The 20,496-nt window shown below is 35.6% G+C and overlaps 2 protein-coding genes and 1 long non-coding RNA gene across 3 annotated transcripts; 1 reads left to right on the top strand and 2 right to left on the bottom strand.

Annotated features, from left to right (window-relative positions):
- Positions 1-1,131: 1,131 nt before the first annotated feature.
- LOC149957467 (small ribosomal subunit protein mS39) lies at positions 1,132-3,330 on the top strand. Its single transcript, XM_090164817.1, has one exon. The coding sequence runs from the start codon at positions 1,179-1,181 to the stop codon at positions 3,198-3,200; it is 2,022 nt and encodes a 673-aa protein (XP_090020943.1). The 5' UTR covers positions 1,132-1,178; the 3' UTR covers positions 3,201-3,330.
- Positions 3,331-8,653: 5,323 nt separating this feature from the next.
- LOC149957466 (uncharacterized) lies at positions 8,654-9,160 on the bottom strand. The gene is made up of 3 exons (XR_016478219.1): positions 9,033-9,160; positions 8,866-8,969; positions 8,654-8,752 (listed from the first exon to the last, which is right to left on the bottom strand). It is a non-coding gene; the product is annotated as an uncharacterized LOC149957466 (long non-coding RNA).
- An 8,196-nt stretch (positions 9,161-17,356) lies between these two features.
- Positions 17,357-17,890, bottom strand: LOC149957465 (INO80 complex subunit C). The gene has a single exon (XM_090167048.1). The coding sequence runs from the start codon at positions 17,888-17,890 to the stop codon at positions 17,357-17,359; it is 534 nt and encodes a 177-aa protein (XP_090023174.1).
- Between the last annotated feature and the right edge of the window lie 2,606 nt (positions 17,891-20,496).

The following is a 20,496-nucleotide window of genomic DNA, read 5'->3' as shown; positions in this document are numbered from 1 at the left end:
ACTACATCCTTTCTTCACCAACGATAAATCAGAAAAACGACTAGCAACTCTGTAACCCGGAAGTTTAATACTCTTTGGGATTTGATTTTTTTTATTGGTCATCGAAAAGGAGTCAGAGTTCAAATTTACCCAATCATATAGCGCTACAAAATATTATGAGGTACGAAATGTAAGAAATAAAAATGGCCGTTATGATAGTCGGCTTATTAGGCCTAACTCTATCGGAAAATTATACCTAAATTCTAAATATTATTAGGGTCATTTTCAAAGTTTGAACTGAAAAAAATATTTTTATTGCGTATTTAGCAATTGTAAAAGTTATTCCAGAAGTTTCAAAAGGTTAATTCTTACATTTTAATTGATCAATTCATTTTTATTTTGATCACAGCGGACAAAAGCAGGTACAAAATACAAGTATATTAAAATTATAATTTTAGTAAAAATCTGGAAGAAATTGTGATAAAATATTCGTAAACTAAATGAGAAACCTTTTTACATTAAAAACGTAACAAACAGAAGGTTTTTTAACGTCTGCAGTATTTGGTGCGTAACATTGATAAACATCATTGAGATGATCTTCTCAATATACTACACTAGTGATCCACAAATTTCGAGTTGTTGTGAATTTCTAATATAATACCATTTGCCCGATATAAAGATTTAATATTGTTGGGGAAAATACATACTATTTCTTTAATTTCTCCCGTTGTTAAAGTTTCCGTGGCGAAAACGAAATTAGTGCGGCTAAATACGCCTTAAGCCTAAAAATGACTGTTCAAAACCGGAAGTTGGGTTAGATTAGTTCATGCCGCCGCTACCGAGTGGCGCTATTTCGAAAATTTTTTGACGTCACTGTGAAGAAAGGAAGTAGTAGAATATGTTCCTAATGTCATACTTAGGGGTATTATGTTACTTATGGTCTCAATTATTATAATTAATTAAGTGGTCACCAGGGCTACTAACACCTCAAGTATTTAATTTTTAAACTGGCTCAGCTAATTTTTAAACTGGTGATAGTGCCTTATTTCTCACACTGTTTCAATTAAATATTTCAATCGTCTGCTCAAGCGTCTAAAAACTTTTTTTAAATCTCCGGTTGACTTATAACTTTAAATCGTTTGCAAGTGTAATCGTTTCTTTTAATATATTCTTCTTATACTTAATTTTAGTATAAAAAAATGGCGTTTTACACAGTTCTTTTGCCGAATAATATAAAATTTAGAAATTACCTTGTTTTGACTCGAGCTAAGATTTGTTATACACTTTGGAACAAATCCATAGGGTGTTACTCTACAGATGTTAGATCCAGCAAACCGTTAATTAAAATTGACAATAGCAAAGACTGTTCAGCTGAGAGAATAGTTATACCCCAAAGAATACCAAGGGGGCCAACTGACATTTTGAAAGCTTTAGCTTCAACAGTAAAACGAAATCCGTCTTCACCTCATTACAAATATGAGGATGATCCTTTCCTTCTACCAGTAAGCAATACAAATAAACGAAGCTACGCATTGTCCAAAGAAGCTGGAAGGAAAGCTGCAGCATTCATGCTTAAAAAATATCCAAAGAGTTTTGAACATAATCCCGCTGAGCCTAATATATCCGCATTCAACGCCCCAATTAAATTGGGAAAAACTGATTCTGATAATCCTGAATCACTACGAAATTGCATCGAAAGTTTTGAATTAACTAATGCAATTGAATTATACAAATCACTTAAAAGCAAAGAAATTGCTGTGAGTGATGATATTTTGCATACATTTTTAGAATTAGTCTGCTATTACGGTTCCAAGCCTCAAGGTGAAAATAACTATTTTGAAGATCGATGGTTAAAGCAACATGATCATGAACAAATGAAAACTAAATGGCAAGAAAATAATTTGGTTTATGAAATATTTAATGATATCAAAAATAAGAATGATCAAACGTATTGTATTATGGTAAAAGGATTAGCTAAACATTTCCAAATTGAAAGAGCTAATTTAATGTATAAGGAAATGAAAGATAAGAAGTTTATTGGTGACATAGATATGTATAATCAAATCCTTCAAATTGTTCCATATTTACGGGAAAGCTCGGAGCAGAGGTGGAATCTTGTTAGTTCATTTATTGCTGATATGATCCAAGATAATGTTAAACCAAATATTGGCACATTCAATTCTCTGTTAGAGAATGTTGTAAAGTTGGGTAAATGGCATAGCTCTAAAGAACTAGCTTTAGAATTGTTTTCTGAAATGAAACAATGTGGCATAGAACCTAGTCTTGGCTCCTACTATTACCTGCTTACAGTTTACTGTAAAAATACTGGCCCAAGGAGTTACATTCTCGTTGACATAATGAATAAAATTAGTGGAAAAATGTTTTATATTAGACATAACAAAGATCTAAGTTTCTTTGTGGCAGCAATGGAAGTTTGTAATAATCATTTGAGTGACCCAGATTTAGCATTAAAGGTACATGATTTGTATCAGCTTGGAGATAACAGCAAGTTAATTGGAAATGCTTATAAAGAATCTATATATTACCAACATTTATTGAAAGTTATATGTAGGATGGAAGATATTGAAATTTTTTTCGAGTTTTATAATACTTACGTGCCACATTCTTATACTCCAGAACCAAGTGTTATGGAAGATATCATTGAAGCCATTAGTTTAAGTGGAAAACTGTCATACTTACCCCAAATTTGGTCTGATGTGATTTTGTTTAACCATACAAATCGAGAACGAATTATTAGTAAAATTCTTAGTATAATGGCCAAATCGAAAGACCCAGATATGCAAGAATCATTTTCTACTATTGCTTATGACATTAAAGAAAGGGTTGAATTTCAGCAAGATAAATCTAGGATTACAACAACTAGAGTTAATTGGACTGCAGAAATTCTAGATGATATGATGAAAGTGTTTCTAAATACTTCCAACTTGGAAAAAGCTTGGGAAGTATTCAAAATTATAACTGATCAACAAGTTACAATCATAGGTTATCCAAGCTCCAATACAATACAGGACCTTTGTAAGCTTCTGCTTGATCACAAACAATTTGATAGGACAGTAGCGTGTGTGAAATTTGCATCGGAAATAGGACAATTGGAAGTCATTTCAGTGTTGAAAGATTTAATTAGAAACATTGAGTTAGATAAAAGTTTTAAACAAGAACTAGAACAATTGCTCTCAGTCACAGCTTCACAAGAGAGTTAATAAAACTTCAAATTTAAAATTGTTTGTACTTAGTGAAAAGTAGCCAATTTCGTTTTGCTCACAATTTTTGCTTTTTGAGAGAAAAGATACTGGTATTATAATGCACTTGCAAATGTAATGATCTATAAATAAACAACATCTGCATAATTTTTTCATACGTTTATACATTACTGTCCACTTATAATACTTAAAAGAATACTATAAATACTGAAAAATAGGTGATTTCTTGTACAAAATAGTATTCAAACACTTAAGGGTCAAGATAATCTTGAAAAATTATGGCAGAATTTCCTGTAGGCTCTTCACTTCCATCACGTGTCTCTAGGTCTGGACTGGCCATAGGGCAGATCGGGCAAATTCCCAATGGGCCGTGCTTTGACACATGTAGTGGTTTTGTGGGAAGTAGGGGGCCGACGTCTCTAAAATGCCCGGACCTGCGTGTCTCAGGCATACTTTTTCCCTCTCTCACCCTCAAAATTCAAACTGTTGCGTGGTTCTTTAAAATTATAAGTTTTTGTTATAATTACCATAGTCACTGGTCACAGGAGAAGTAATAAAGACTAGTCAAATTGTGTAACAACCATGGAAATTTATGGCTTTCGCAGATGTGTAAAGCACGATGGTCTATTAGTACGAAAGAAACTTCTTTTGTAATTTGGAAGGTCATGGGTACAAATCCCTGCTTGATCTGACCAGGCAAAAAAATTATTACAATTTTAAAGCATTTTATATTACAGAAGTTTGTACTCTGTTCCGTGTTTTATTTAATTCAATTTTTTTTTAATTTCTTACTCAAATAATGCCTTTCAAGACTACAGAGAAAACACCATAGTACCCCACGAAAATATCTCCACATTGAATAATCTATGATTAGAAGTTCTTTCGGAACTAAAAAATTAACACTATCTCAAAATATACTTTTGTAGAAGTATTTGAAATTAAATTTTGATTCCATAAGAATGAAGTTTAAAATAATAAAGTTCTGCCATTTAGTATAACTCAAATGTACTTTTTTACCTTTTCTAGCCAAAATAGTGCCAATTCTTTTAAAATTTTTAAATAATTAACTTTTTGAGAATTAGCGAATAGATCAACAAATTTCAGGGGCAATGTTCTGGAAATTTTACCAACAACACGAAAATGAGTTTTTTCACTCTTATTTCATCTGTACAGAGTTTGAATATACCTAAGAAGCCGAAAATGTTAAAGTTAAACTAATCTGATGGTGTACTATCCATCTTGGTCAGTGGTTTTTCGATATACCTCCACGGAAGCTAGTTCCGCCGCCAGGGGTCGCAGCGCTTCTGCGGTCTCTGGAACACTGTTCTATAGATATTATTATTATTATTGAGTGGGGTGGCAAGCCAAACACTTTGACCTAAGGTCCATTGTGCATCCCCAAACTGGGTGACTTAAATAAGTCCTATTGCCGACATAAAGCTTAAAATCTGCCCGGCCGTGATATTAGAGACGTCATACGTCTCCAACCGATGCATACCCAAATGCTCAAACCTCTGGGCTGCATAGTAATCGCAGCTACAGAGGACATGTGAGGCAGTTTCCTCCTCAGCTAGACAAGATCTGCAAATCGGGTCATCACTGACCCCAATAAGCGTTAAATGTCTGTTAAGATGGCAGTGGCCTGTAAGTAGGCCAGTAACAATCCTAATACTGGACCTAGAGAGCGAGAGTAATTCTCTAGCTCTCTCCCTAGATGGGCCAAGAGTGAACTCTTTGGCCTGCCTTTGACCCTCAATTTCAGACCATTGTCTGAGTTGACGATCCGACATAAACTTGGAGATTAAGCCGCGTACAAGTCCTCGGGAGATGGGGAGAGCAGGTTCTGGACCAATGAACCCAGCCCTCGCACCTTCCTTGGCCAAGGCGTCGGCCCTTTCGTTCCCAAGATGCCCCTTATGCCCAGGTACCCAACAAAGTTGAACTTTATTGTGCAACCCAAGAGTGCAGGTGAGATCTAAGCAGCTAAAAACCAGTTTAGAAAGAATACTATACTGAATGAGAGCTCTAAGAGCAGCCTGGCTATCTGAATAAATCTGGATAACCTTCCCATGATACCCCTGATGTAAACAGTGAGCAACACAGGAGCAAATGGCAAAAATTTCAGCCTGGAATACACTAGTGTGTATCCCTAGGCTTTCATAAAAGCCGAAATTATTAGTAAGGCAATACATCCCCGCACCAGTGCCATAGTGTGTCTTAGACCCATCAGTGAACCAGACGATCTCTCCTCTGGTACCGAGGGTCAAGTTACTCCACTCCGCCCGGCTAGGGAAGTTGACCTCAAAAGGTTTACTAAAGTGGAGTTTAGTAACCATCAGATCAGAGCCCATTGTTAAAATCGGCATCTGATTGGACATATCTCGGAAGAGCTTGGTGTGGCTATGCTCCCAATTATTAGCCTTCCACCAGCCATTTTGGTTAAGCCTATAGGCACCTAAAAGGGCAGCTTCCTCAATAAAAAGGTGGAGAGGAAGCATATTCAGGAGTATTTCCAGAGAAGCGCTTGGGGCTGTTCTCATGGCTCCTGTAATGCCGACACAAGCCAGCCTTTGCAGAGTGCGTAGATTAAACTGCACAGTCCTTAAAGTAACCCTTGGCCACCAGACCACAGCTGCATAAGACAGGATAGGTCTGATGATCATGGTGTACAGCCAGTACACAGCCCTGGGGCTTAAGCCCCAGGTCTTGCTAACTGCACTTCTAGTTCTCCAAAATAACATTTTGCCCCTCTTAACTATGTAGTCAAGGTGTGGTTTCCATGTTAGTTTGCTATCCAGGATGAACCCGAGGTACTTCACCTCGGTGCTCTCCACAAGGTCCTTTCCAAATAAGGAAATACCCTCAAACATACCTTTTATCCTTCTACGAGTAAAAGGAACCAAGACAGTTTTATTAGGATTAACCATGAGGTTGACCTCCCTGCACCAGCTCTCAACTGATGCCGGGAATTTCCCAGTAATGATGATAGCAGTATCATCGGCGTAACCGAAACAGCGGCATCCTCCCCTGTTCAACCTCCGAACGAGTTCATCCACCACCAGGCACCACAGAAGGGGAGAAAGAACGCCCCCCTGTGGGCAACCACGACTGGTGGAGACCATAAGGGAGTCACCCAGCAAGGAGGATACCACTTTTCGGTCAGTTAACATAGATTTGATCCAAAGGCACAATGTGTCATTGATACCAAACCTTTTCGCAGCCTTAAGTATGACTGCGCTGGAGACTTCATCAAAGGCTCCCTCAATATCAAGAAAAACTGCTAACGCAATTTCCTTGTGCCCAATTGCTTTTTCCAGGCAGCTGCTGATACCATGCAGGGCGGTCTCAGTAGACCTGTCCTTCTGGTAAGCATGCTGCGCAGCCGACAGAGGAGAGTTGCAAAGAACCTCCTCCCTAATATAGTTGTCCACCATTTTCTCCAGAATTTTTAGGAGAAAAGAGGTGAGACTAATTGGCCTAAATGCCTTAGCTTCCAGGTAATCAGATTTACCAGGCTTAGGTATGAAGATCGCTTGAGAAAGCTTCCAGGTGCTAGGTAAATGCCCTAGAGCAATACAAGCCCTGTAGATTCTCAGCAGCATAGGGCATAGAATATCAATGCCCTCCTGTATGAGGATAGGAAAAATCCCATCCGGTCCCGGGGACTTATAGGGTTTAAATGACTTTACAGCCCATATAAGTCTGGAATGCGTGGCGACCTTATTCGCCACTGCCCAATCTTCCCTTTTGGTTCGATTGATCCTCAAAGGGCGATTGTCAGTGTTACCATTGCTAGTGAGCTTAGAGTCCGGAAAGTGTACATCTAACATGTGTCAGAGTGTCCTTACCGGACGTGGAAAAACTACCATCTTTCAACTTAATGGTGTCAAGATGCTTAGTATTATCGTGTGACAAAATTTTCATTAATTTGGCCGTACTGGGAACATCCGCTATGTTCTCACAGAAGTCTCTCCATGAAGCCTTCTTGGCATCGCGGATAGACTTGTGGTAGGTGGTGAGGGTGCGTTTATAGGCATCCCAATCACCCCCCTTCTTTGCCCTATTAAAGAGCCTACGAGTTTCCTTGCGCAGCCTGCCAATCTCGTTGTTCCACCAAGGCACTAGCCTTGGCCGGTTGGCAGGCTTTGCCGGACAGTTGCGGTGATAGGAGTCGATAAAGGACTGTTAAACGCGTTCAAAAGCCAAATCAAAATCCAACACCGATGACAGCCGTGGCTTATCACCCTTTAGGAAGAAATTTAAGTCTTCCCTGTAACCAGACCAATCTGTGCCCCTAGGGTTGCGAATAGTGGTAAAAGCCCATACAGGTTTGACCAGAATATTGAAGCAAATGTGTCTGTGATCCGGCAAAGACGGTTCGTTAGACACATGCCAGTTCTTGATTTTATCTGCGACATTTACTGTACACAGTGTGAGATCAATGACCTCACTTCTGTTAGAAGTAACAAAAGTTGGTACATTGTTCTTTTTCAAAATGTGAAGTCTGGTACTAACCAGATATTCCATTAAGTCGTTACCACGCTGGTTGCAGTCTGAGCTGCCCCAGATTTCGTGGTGCGCATTAGCATCGCAACCGATGACCAGCCTCCTCCCCGAACCCTCACAGTAGCTGACCAATCTGGTCACCCCCTGCGAGGGAGGGGGGAGAGCATCGTCGTATGGTAGGTATGCCGATGCCATAGTAACCTCCCCACCTTCCGTGATGAGCTTTACCGTGGCAATATCCCTGGAGGTGTGCACTGAGAGCGGAAGGGCATGATAGATAAGTAAAAATGTTGTTTTCATATGAATAATTAAACCGATTCAGATACCCATAGTGATATTACAAATTGATTCTGTTATTGAAATTAGGCAAAATCAATAATTGTTTCTGGAGTAACAATATTGCATAGCGGTCATGCATTTGCATCATCAAGTTCTCACAAAAATTTGATCAATCCTTGCTCTTTACTTATATTAAAGGGAACGGAATGAGAAATTGGCCATATTGATAACCGAGATGCAAACAGATTAATTTATAAAAATCAATTTTCCAATAACAGATTATCTTCAATATCATGAATTTATTTAATTCATGAATATTTCTCTCTATCATTACCCTGTGGTCTCCTCATTAGAAGCGAAAGGTAAAACTTATTTTTATGCCACACTAGTTAGGTGGTTTTTGTATGAATAGGACTGGCTCGATTACAGCTAGGAGAAGACAGTTGTGGCTCTCAATGGTGGCATGTCAGACTAATAGTTTTAAGCAGCTTGTCATAGTGAAATTCACTAATAATGTAATAATGTCTTATGATAAACTTTTGCTAGAGATACCACATCACAGTTTCGCTAATATTAAATCCCACCTACTACTTTGGGGGAGGTGATGTATGGTATTCCTGTTGAATATTTATGAATTGAATATCAACTCTTACCTAGAAAAGTCTCTCAATTTGTTAGATGGAATAGAATGTGTTTCAACCTGGTTTTTGTCCATCTCATCAACTTCATATTTTCTCCTGTTGGTTTTGTCATGGTAATAGCATGGGCTTATAGAGATTATAGATATATAGAAAAGAGAGAGAGAGAGGTGGGGGAAGAAGGCGGTAGTGAGAGAGTGTTAAAAACACCTTCTTCAAAGCTTATGCAAAATTCTACATACAAAAAACTGGCTTAGCTATGGGATCACCCCTATGTGATGCATTCTGCCACACGCCAAATCTAATCAAAAACTACAAAGATATGCTCAAATGGATATACTCGATCCTGAAACAAGAAATTTTATTCATAAAAGCTATCGCAAAAACCGAGGCTTCGATACCAATTTACTTAAGAGCGAATGAAAGAATTTTGAACAGGATCCCTAAAAATGAAATTTTATTAACATGATATAAGTTGTAATTTCAGTAAAAAACATGTCTACTACCATTGGTTATGTATTCGGCCAAGCTAAAATAAAACCCATATTCAGACTTATAAACAAACTAAAAAATACCTCCCTATAATAGATAAAATTAACAAACTAGATAATTATGGTATCTATGAAATACCATGACCCTGCGGAAAAAAATATATAGGAAAAACCAAAAGGAACTTTTAAAATTAGACTCAAAGAACAAAGAGGTGATGTACCTCACAATAGATTCCATAAGTCAGGTCTGGCGAAACATTACCTTTGTGTCTTCGAAACGGGGGTTATCTGTAAAATATAACTTTTTCTTTTTACATGTTCGCAAATCATTAGAGATTACTAAAAAAAGTAAACAAAATCCAGATAACAAAGATGATGGACCAAAAATCTTGTCGCATAATATTGAATTAAAAATTGTAAATTCAAAACCGATAAAAATTGTCTGCCCTAAAAGGGAAACAAGTTCTAGGCTTCACCTCCACCAGTGCGCAATTACTCAAAAATTAGTTAAAATGCATTTTGAAACTGCAAGCAATTAGGCTATGAGTTAGGATGGTAATTTGCGATCAAGCTCCTACTAATAGAAGTCTATTCAATAAACTGAAAATTTCCATTCATTGATCGTTTTTCTATCACAATCACCAAAAAATATTAAAAAGTTTGCGGAATAACTTCAAGAAATACAATATAGAAGTACATGGAAACGCAGGGAGATTTCACCATACAGAGAAATTTTTCAAGCTTGATCAATCACGACCCATTCGACTTGCACAGAAATTAATAAGCAGACATATTTTTCACTCTATTTTTTCAAAAATGAAAGCGAAAGACGCTGCACATCAACTATTATAATTTTAGTAGCTGCCATTAAAGGACTTTGTTAAGATTTGAATACTGAGGGGGCAAACTTCCTTTTCACCAGATGAATTTCCCAAAACTTCCTAGAAAACATCTTCAGCGAGGTGGAAATATATGCAACCCAAATGCTCAACAATTTAAAGACCTTTTTAAACTAATTCTAGTGAATTCTTTACTCTGTGCTAGTAAGGGACAAAATTGTGGGGATGATTTGGATGACACGTTATTGAGTATGAAATATTTAACTTACGGTGTTATTTTTGAAAAAACTAATGAGAGTCATACTTCTGCAAGAACAACACAAGTAAACACTGCACAAAACATCCCATCAGTATCTTGGGTAACAAATCCCAAAAAGCCTCGAGTAAGTGGATTAGTTGAAGTGGACTTAAAGTTTGGAACTGTTTCAGATTGAAATGGGCTTTCTTGTGTGGTGGGTGGTGTCAAAGTTAGGGACCAGAAAAATTGTGAAAAAGAGTTATGCAAATTTATAACCCAGGCAGAAAGCTTAGAAGAATATACTCAAGTTTTCATGCACTTAAATGCATTTTCAACTTAGAAAGGAGATTTTGGCCAAATGGGCAGGCAACCCAGCTGGCCTGTTAGTTAAGCATAGTATTTCCCGCAGTGCTTCAAGGTTGCATTCTCTTCCCTTGGTGGGTATAGTATTAGTCTCTTATTATAATAGGATAATTACTGTGTAGTCCTCCGAAGGCACGTTACCCACTCTTGTAGAGTAAGAGCGGCTACAAGGCTGATTTCACCCACAAAATAAGTTTTAGATTTTATGACTGACATAGAAAAGTTATTCTTTAAAGAATTTTTCCCTATCATGCGTAAAAACCAAGTGCTCCCTAGATTGTTAAATCATGCCAAAAACATTGACAATACTCAAATATGCGATGGTTTAAAAAAAAACTCGTTAGAAATTATTTACGGAAAATAATTTACTATATGAATGAAATAATGGCAGAAGAGAAAGAGAAGAAGAAAAATTATTTTAGTAGTAAAATTAAAAAGGACAACACATTTTTTAAACTAAAGAAACTTCAACATAAAAGTTGCTAATTTTGTATACAATAAACCTTTTAAGAACATGCCATTTTTGAAATTACTTAATGATTGAAATTATTTAAAGATTCCCTTAATGTTTTTAGTATTAAATAATTTTAGTAATTTTTTTTCTCATCGGAAGACTTAACTGACACACTAAGGAAACACTTTTCTTATTAGCCCTCCGTGATTGGTTCCAAAATTATATAGTACTGTGTGGTCAGCTTGTTTATTTCACGCCTTGAAAAAAAGACGTCTCGTACAAAAACTGTTAACAACCTTCACTGATAGCCTTCCAGTCTATGTATGTATTTTGTCTATGGTAAAACTGGTGGTGTCTGAGCAAATATTAACTGCTCTGGTCATAAATGTATAAAACAACATCAATATTTGGTTTAGTGGATGATTCAATTTCCAATGTGGAGGCAGGGATACACACACTCTGGTTGTTGTTTTTTGTAATTAAAACATCTAAAAAAGGAATAGAATTATTGTTTTCAATTTATTAAGTAAGTTGTACTTTATAATCAACCAAATTGAGGTATTGTAGAAAACTATCAAGATTTTCCCAGCCATGCGTCCATTTGGAAATAACCGTTTCCAGCTGAAATCTATGATAAAGGGGGAATTCAAAAGCATTTCATATATATAACACTCAATAATGGAGACAGACTACCAATCGTTAAGCCTGACTTTTGAATATAAATCTTGCCGTTAATTTTGAAAAATGGGTCTATTACACAAATTTCAACTAAATTAAGGATGTCTTTGAGTTCCATTCTATTACAAGTTTTGCCTAGTTGACGTCCTGACGATCTCTTAAAATATTGATCGCCCTCTTTAACCGTAACTTTAGTAAACATGCTAACAACATCAAAGAAACAAGTGTAGTTATGGGTAAAACTAACCCCTGTACAGCAAAAGTGCTGAAATAAGTTTATTTGGAAGTTCTATGATAAAATAACTGTTTTGCGATTTTCCGAAAACCCGTTGCACCCAAAGAATTAATAGCTATAACTTCAGTTCTAAGAGCGATAAAAATGTGATCGATGACTTATTTTATAGGTAATGAAATCTTTAACACACCATATTATATATTTTTTTAAATAAAAGGTTTAAAAATTTGGGAATTTGAAACTTGGAGGTAAGTTATTCGCGGATCCCCAAAATAGCTAATTTAGGAAAATTAATTTATGCCCTCATCGACTTATTTCGACATAATACATTCTCTGTTAAAACATTTTCTTGGGGAATTAACGTTTAAGGAAGCTACAACCAAATTACCGTACCCCCCCCCCTCCAAGAAATTTTAGATTTTAGAAGTTTTCATACTTTAATTTATTTTTCCTTCGGGTTTTATTTTTATTTACTTCATGATATATAAAAATTGAAATGTTATTATTTTATTACTTTTGGAATTACTATCAAAATGTTACTGCACTGTTAGTACGGGTCTATGTAACATAATTACTCAGAAGTATGCCTCTATATAACATCTCTGTATTAAAAATTTCAATGAGACCTTGGTTCACAGCCACCAAAGAAATCACGAACGAGCTACGCGCCAAACCGGGTTAACTTCCTTCCCTCCCCGCCAGACCTGGTTTTGATGACGTAAAAGCCGTCATCAATTGGAAAGTGACGTCAATTACGTCATATCCTGTGAACAAGGTCTCATTGAGAAGACGTTCTTTTGGGCACACTTATGAGTAATTATGTTACATATGATAAAATGGTAAAAGAGGGTAGCTCAACATCAAAATTGGTACCAACTTGCAATATGGCCTAAAAATTCCATTTTTGGTGTCTAATAGTCCTTTAAATAACAGGTCATTAAAGCTGATTATAGAGTTTGTGCTGCTTCGACTGGACATATAACTGGTCTATGGTTTCCCTTCATACTGCCAAAGCTGATAATTTTCTATTCATAAATCTGGCGGCATTTTTCAACAGGGGGGCAAGACAGTCAGAGCACGGACTGTAAATTTTAGAGGACCGGTATTCCCGAGGTATTTTACGCCCCGTTCACCGATCAGGCTGACGGAAGTCGCTCAAGGTCATTAACTAAAGCGCTCGTCTTTCGGTCGGCCAGATTTCCAGATAACATGCGTGGGGGGGGGGGACTAGCTCTATGCCTGGTACAAATGACCTTGACTGACTCTCTCTCTCTATTTCGAAGTGATTGATGCACGGGGAAACCAAAATTCTACAGGGGAAGGCAACGCTTTACTCATCCTCTAAATTTACAGTCCGTGGTCAGAGAGGGGTTTATTTATAAGCGCCTTTTTGAGGATCTGATAAGTCCGGTATAGACAACATAATTTGAGAGGGGACAAAGGTGGCAAGTGGGGCAGTTTCCCCCAAAATTTGCGACCAACGAATTGGACCGTGTTTGGTGTCGTACAGGATGGTAGTTTTCACGTTGAGTCAAGTGCTACCAACCGTTTCTGAGTTAATAACGAATTTGCACTGAACTACTTGTTTTTTTATAAAAAGAAAAAACAAATTTAGGAATTGGGTCGAGTTTGATATCGTTTCAGTAGTTTGTTTTAACCGCGGGTCGCTATAGGACTAATAGTTTCGGACAAAAGGTACATCCAAAATGTGTGTTTTTTTTTGGAAATTTCAATAACAATTGGAAGGTTATATCAAGATTTTGGCCAGGATCAACATATTGTTTAGTGCCGAATCGAATGGGACCAGCCGCAAGTCCTTAGGATGAATCGTTTCCGAGTTATAACGAAATATTTCATAAAATTGGCATTTAAACCTCCAAAATGTACTCTTCCTGCGTACCGTAATGCAGGAGCGGATCCAGGCCATCAAGTAAGGAGGGGCGATCATGGGCATTCAAAAGTCGTTTGCTATTTCTTCACAAATTTAGTTGGCAGGTATTAAAGTAGATGGCGCTATCGTTTCTAAGCTCGAAGACTATATGGAGCGTGAAAATGTAATGCGGAGCTCTCATTTTCGTTTGCTTAAACTAAGTACTTTCTACAACTAGAAAGTCTAGTATACTCTAGTATCTATGAATATATTGCAATAACTTCAAAAATTGTTATGTTTTTTCAAGTATTCTAAGGGGGGGGGCGATCACCCCCATCGCCCCCCCTATGAATCCGCCCCTGCCGTAATGTGGTTGTAACTTTGTCAAAAGTTACTCCCTCCATGAAAATGATTTAACAGAGAATGTATTATGATGAAGTAAGTCGATAGAGGCCAAAAAATATTTTTTTGTCTAAATATAGCTATTTTGTAGATCCAATTGAAATTTTTCCAAAGGTTTTAAATTTTAATTATATTAATATTATTTATTATAATATTAAATAATATAATGTGTAAAGGGATTCATTACCTTTAAAATAAGTCATTGATCACGTTTTTATCTCTTTAAGAACCGGGCCACACTCATTAAGGGGCGCCATAAATTGATTGGCAACCTTTTGGTCAAAGTTACATATTAGGTATTTTTAAAGCAAAAAGAGCGCCATTTTAGAGATTTTCCCAGGGCAACGCAAACCCTCGCTACGGCACTGCCGAAGTTATAGCTATTAATTCTTTGGGTGCAACGGATTTTCGGAAAATCGCAAAACACTTATTTTATCATAGAACTTCCAAATAAACTTATTTCGGCACTTTTACTGTACAGGGGTTAGTTTTACCCATAACTACACCTGCCCAAAAAATTTAATCAAATTCGGTGACTTGAGTGGTATGGGCCTGCATGGTTGATTTGACGTGGAGTGCTCAGTTTTAAGTTTTAAAAATCGGGTTCGTTTTGCCCTTAACGTTTGACCTTGAACGACTTGGAAACACAAGATGAAAATTTCATATGTTATATAATGAAATCTGTACTTTCAGATGGTATCAAAATTATTTTATCATAGAACTTCCAAATAAACTTATTTCGGCACTTTTACTGTACAGGGGTTAGTTTTACCCATAACTACACCTGCCCAAAAAATTTAATCAAATTCGGTGACTTGAGTGGTATGGGCCTGCATGGTTGATTTGACGTGGAGTGCTCAGTTTTAAGTTTTAAAAATCGGGTTCGTTTTGCCCTTAACGTTTGACCTTGAACGACTTGGAAACACAAGATGAAAATTTCATATGTTATATAATGAAATCTGTACTTTCAGATGGTATCAAAATTATTTTGTGTTTCAGTATCCGACATTGCCAAAAACGCGACTATTCACTACCATGATTTTCCGATTTTGAGAAAAACGTTAAATTTGAACCGCTATAACTCCAAAAGTATAAATCCGCGAGTAATTCTGGTTCCTTTTTTGTATTCCCCGGCTTAATTTCATCCTATATAGGTCGATTAATGAATTTAAAAAAAATTATTTTGATGTCTTAAAGACCGACGAAGTTGGTCTGTTTACCTTTATTGCAATTTTTTATGGCACATTCGCTGATTTTTATAAAATTAACGACCCTATTTTCGAACCTCGTAAGGATTACTTAGTTATCTTTACCACCAGTAAAATCGTTATAAAAAATTACACCTACGTGATATTAACCGATCTTTAGATATCAATGCTCAAAAATGACAAAATTGTACTTGTCAAAACACTCGACTACTTGCAAGGTTATTTAAAAAAATCGTATCTTGAAAAGTACTTCGATTTCAGAGCTAAAAATTTGGCTTTCCTGCTCAAAAGGTCTATAATATAAGTGGTTCAAGTTTAAACGAAATCGAAAATGGTGCCGTGGAAGCCATCGGGTGATTTGACATGGATTTACCCTCCAACCATTTTTTAAGTTTTTTTTATAAATTTTTTCTTATTCATATTTTGGTCTATCAGAATTTATAACATTATAGTAAACTCCACCAAAGATAATAGTTAGCAAACAGATGACAGAGCAAACAACACAAGTCACGTGGTTTTATGAGAGGAGGAACTAACACTCGGCTTATAAGCTCCGTCTACTATGTTCAGCCACAACAGAGGGGAATCAAAGCCATTATTCATTCCAAGTAGCATTATGGATTCCTGGTTCGTGTTGGTTGAGAGACGGTTTCGTGATATTGAAGCCCTTTCTTAATACTTTAGTTTTTCAGTACCTATATTAAACAGAGGTTTTGAAAATAATGAAAAATGCCAAATTAAAACCTGTTGTAATAGCATGAATCAATTAGTCGGTAATGTGTTCAGCAATGATGATTTAAAACCAGTTTTTCAAACCTATCAATAAAATACAGCATTGGTTTAGCTCACTCAAAGAAAAAACTACACTATTAGATAAATACAGTTTGTGAATTTGATTGTTCCTGTGGAACCAGGTGTACAGGCCAAAGTGTTAGAAATTTTTACAAACGTTTTAAAAAGCATAAAAATGACATCAAAATAAAAAGTCTACAACTCCGCTCTCGCTGAACACATTCCATAAATTATGCGTTGAGGTTATATTCCCTTTAAAGATAATTTTATAAAACACAACTGCTATTGGTATCCTAATTTTGGCCTTATGTTCAAATTGTGTTAAGACATGCAATTGCTATTCAGCATGGATATGCTTCTGATAAAACAGTTTAAGAGAGTTGCAGCTTTTTATTTTTAATGTTACATGTAGCTGTAGAATTATTTTTAAATAATTTTACAGCTAACATTAAAAATAAAAAGCTGCAACTCTCTTAAACTGTTTTATCAGAACCATATCCGAATGAATAAAGTAGATAAGTCATTAATAATTTTGATAGTATTATCTTGGCTACTATAATGTTTATTTACTTATGAAATTTGTACAATTTTACCACTTCCGTTAAAATACAAACAGTACAACTATAAGCTATGCATTGCAGCCACACCCAAATAAAGGATAGAATAAAATCACCTTCAAAGTCCAACAGCGATTCCAATGCTACTACAATCAGTTTGTATTACCAAAAGATGACAACTTTTTTCTTCGAAGTACTGTAGATCGGGATGATTTTATTGGAGTTCCTATTTTAGGTTTCCATTTTCTAAATTAAGGGCTGTTTATTCAAACATAATAAAGAGGGAAGGATAGACTGAAGAGTGCAATATCATTAATTGACTCTTGCCCAATTAAATGAAGATTGACCCCATTCTCTTTTGAAAAAGTCTTAGCATCTGCTGAAACATAAGAGCATAAAACTATCTAATGGTTAACTCACCACCTATTATAGATTACCTTACGAATTAATTAATTTCACTGATATACCTGGGAAACAGCAGCTGCATTAAAAGATCCCTTACGGAAAAAGCATTTTGAGAAATTTAAACTATCAAAGCCAATATTCGTGGGAAATTTTTCATTTAAAAATTGATTAAGTTTATTAAAGCAATCTGAATTGCACAAGTTATAGCTGACCAATAACATCTGCTTTTCTTAAACTTAAGTACCCTTGCACTATCTCAGGAGCTAATGATCGCAATTTTCTGAATTCCTTGGAATTAGAATACCTTAATTTAGTCAATGGATCAGCATATTTTGCTGGTAAGCCACTTATATCGGAATATTTTTTAAGACACCTAGTAGAAGGAGGTGCATCAATGTTTGAATACAATGTAACATTGTGTCCGTGTATTTGTTTCTCGGATGTTAAAATTTGTTTTAGAGATTTCCACACTTTGGAACGTTTTCCAGTTAAAGAATTTTTAGATACCCAACCGGAGTTTTTGAATACTGGACAGGATTTTGCTTTTTCCGACTCACTGGATGGCACACTTAATGAAAGTTCTGTTGTTGTTTTAGAATTTGAAGCATTTTCTATAGAACCTTCAGACACTTGTAAAATTGTCTCCATTACAGATGCTGTGGATGACAATGACAATGTGGAAGGTGTTGTTACAGCATTGGCAGATGATGTTGGCATCTTTTTTTTCTTAGCCATCTTCTGACAAAGCAATTTGTTGGTTCGAAATTTTGCACTTTTGCTGAAACTTAGGAATTATAGCTGAATCCTTATAATTTAAATTATACCTGTAAATAAATGTTTATGTTCAGTGTCAAAAATATATTTTCAAAATTAGGTAGGCCCACAAACATAGCTTTTAAGTGGAATGCATTCTGAATGAATCATATACATAGGGAATGCAAGTCTGGCTTATTCTAATCACGGACAAGAACTTAATATTTAAGATTACTGAAAATATGGACACGTTTCCTTTACTCGTGACCAAATATACTGTTTTTTTTTTTAAATATAAAATATCAGGAATATTGTGATTAAAAATATGGTCCACAACTGAAATAAAATTTTAAAAACTGGAAATGCATTTAATTAACATTCATTTTAGATTACACTAAACAAAATATGATGTAAATGAAAAAAAAAAAACATTATTCAAGTTCTAGTTTTAAAATTTAGGATGCGTTCTGCTAGGTGCCATTAATATACAAAAGAGACAACTAAGAGGAACTGGGGAAGTGGTAGTTTCCACAACATACAGGTTGTGTAAAGAGGGGGGAGGAGCTTTAGTGGCTTGGCAGGGGGAAATAGAAGCATAACACACTGTAACAGCTAGGTTGCTACATTTATAGATGACATCAAGTAATAAGAGTTTGTCCACTTTGAAAAATTAGGGGCCCACGAATTACTCATATTTATCATTTCTCAAATGAAATTAATAGCAAATCGAAACCAGGAATATAGTACATTACGTGATATCAGAAGTTTATAATAAACCCCTTCGGGGGAAGTATTCAACTTCCCATTGAGCCCATGTTATTTTAATGATACATCATTCCGCGACAGTTCAAAAACCGCGCGTCACTACAGTCGCTATTCATTCGTTCTTAAAATCATGACGTTTTTTAAAATAAAAGTAGTACCAGAGGTCAACATCGGAGGATTTTTTTCCTATAAATAAAATGGCGGGAATCTACAGAGTTGGCAGTGGTGTTAATAAGGAAACACAATGTAATTTTTATATAAAAGGTAATTTAAATAAGTCATTTCAGACTCGTGAATCAACAATTAAGAAATCAGTTAGTGGCAAGCAAACTAAAAAAATAGAAGAACCTATACATCAACCAAAAAGGATTAAGCTCGACGATAAGGCTGGTATGTAGGTCTATAAGCCTTGTTTTGGTATCATGAAAAATATTTGTTTTATGTTACTTTTAACTGGACGTTTTTAAGAATCGCAAAATAGCAATTCCTCGGTAAATTAACAGAAAGGGGGCGTGGTTTCAGAAAATCGCGAGGCTAACGCCAAATTGGTGTACAGAGACATCGCGATCGCAAAATAAACAGTAATACGTTCTGTTTATTTTGCGAGAGGTCTACGGCAGTTGCTAGCCGCTGAAAAGCTCGCTAAAACAATGGTGGATAGCGGTACGCAAAGAGCTCGGGAAATAAATTGAGAAGTAAACGCTTTTTACCTACTTCAAAAAGATAAATAATACAACATTATAGGTCAGAATCTTTTAAATTTTTAAAATTTGAGTTTCTAGCTCACTATCGCTTTCCGAAAAATGTTTTTGTCAAATTATTGTCAGAGCCAAGGCATAACCACAATCATGATTTACGAAACACTAAAATAAACCAGCCACTCTTAGCAACTTTACAGGTAAGAATAAATTATAATAGGGAATATTATACATTACTTCTTTGGGTGTATTCTAATGATTATTTTAATTATAGATCCTTATTTACTAGTAGTGTATGCACTGGGTTTTAACTAATGAGTCAGTAATGACATGGTGAATTGGTTCAGTGTATCAAAGATCTTTAACTATCAACCAGCGTTTATACCAATTCATCTACTAAGAAGAAACCCTTCCTCAGATAGACCAGGAGTTGCGATAAAAGATGTATTGGAATAGTCAAGTTTATTTGGCATGCATCAAGAGCTTACCGAGCCAATTTGATGTAGTACCGTAAAAGTGTTTGTCAGTTAATTTTACACGCTTATATCATTTGTTACATTTTATACCTTGACTAGGCTATGTAAATGCCAGATAATTAGGTAGAACAATAAACTTATAATATCAAAAAGCAGGACCATTGTTTTACGTGATCAATATATTTAGCTATACATTGTTTTAGTCAATTACCAATTTGTGTACACTCGTGAAATTGCTGTTTTTTTATTTATTTTGTTATAACTAGATTTATTTTAATTGTTATCAGCTAAGTTTTGAAATAAATATTTTCCCAAAAACCATATGATATGGCTCATTTTCTAACAGAGAATTATTTTCGAAAAATGTTGGCTTATAATAGTAATTAATCTTATTTTCATTCGTTATTTTATATTATAAAAATATATTTTTAAAACCACTAAACTGTGTAATAAATGCAATAATAAGAGTAAGAAAATTATATAATCAGAAGAAACTAATTTTCATGCACTATTTTATGACTTTAAAAAAGATTTTGGATAACCTCTCATTCTTCAGAAACTGATTTGCTTTCCCTTCGTGGCTATATTAGATAAATATATTTGAATAAAATAACGGATTTAACTATAAAAATGATAAAATCTAATAATA

Source organism: Leiobunum rupestre, chromosome 2 (assembly GCF_980474605.1).
Source record: "Leiobunum rupestre chromosome 2, qqLeiRupe1.1.hap1, whole genome shotgun sequence".
Lineage (NCBI taxonomy): Eukaryota > Metazoa > Arthropoda > Arachnida > Opiliones > Sclerosomatidae > Leiobunum > Leiobunum rupestre.
Note: the sequence above shows the minus strand (reverse complement) of the source record. Positions and strands in the feature narration are given on the sequence as shown.

Coding starts and splice junctions, on each gene's coding strand:
- LOC149957467 (XM_090164817.1), top strand. CDS start 1,179: ATGGCGTTTTACACAGTTCTTTTGCCGAATAATATAAAATTTAGAAAT.
- LOC149957465 (XM_090167048.1), bottom strand. CDS start 17,890: ATGGCTAAGAAAAAAAAGATGCCAACATCATCTGCCAATGCTGTAACA.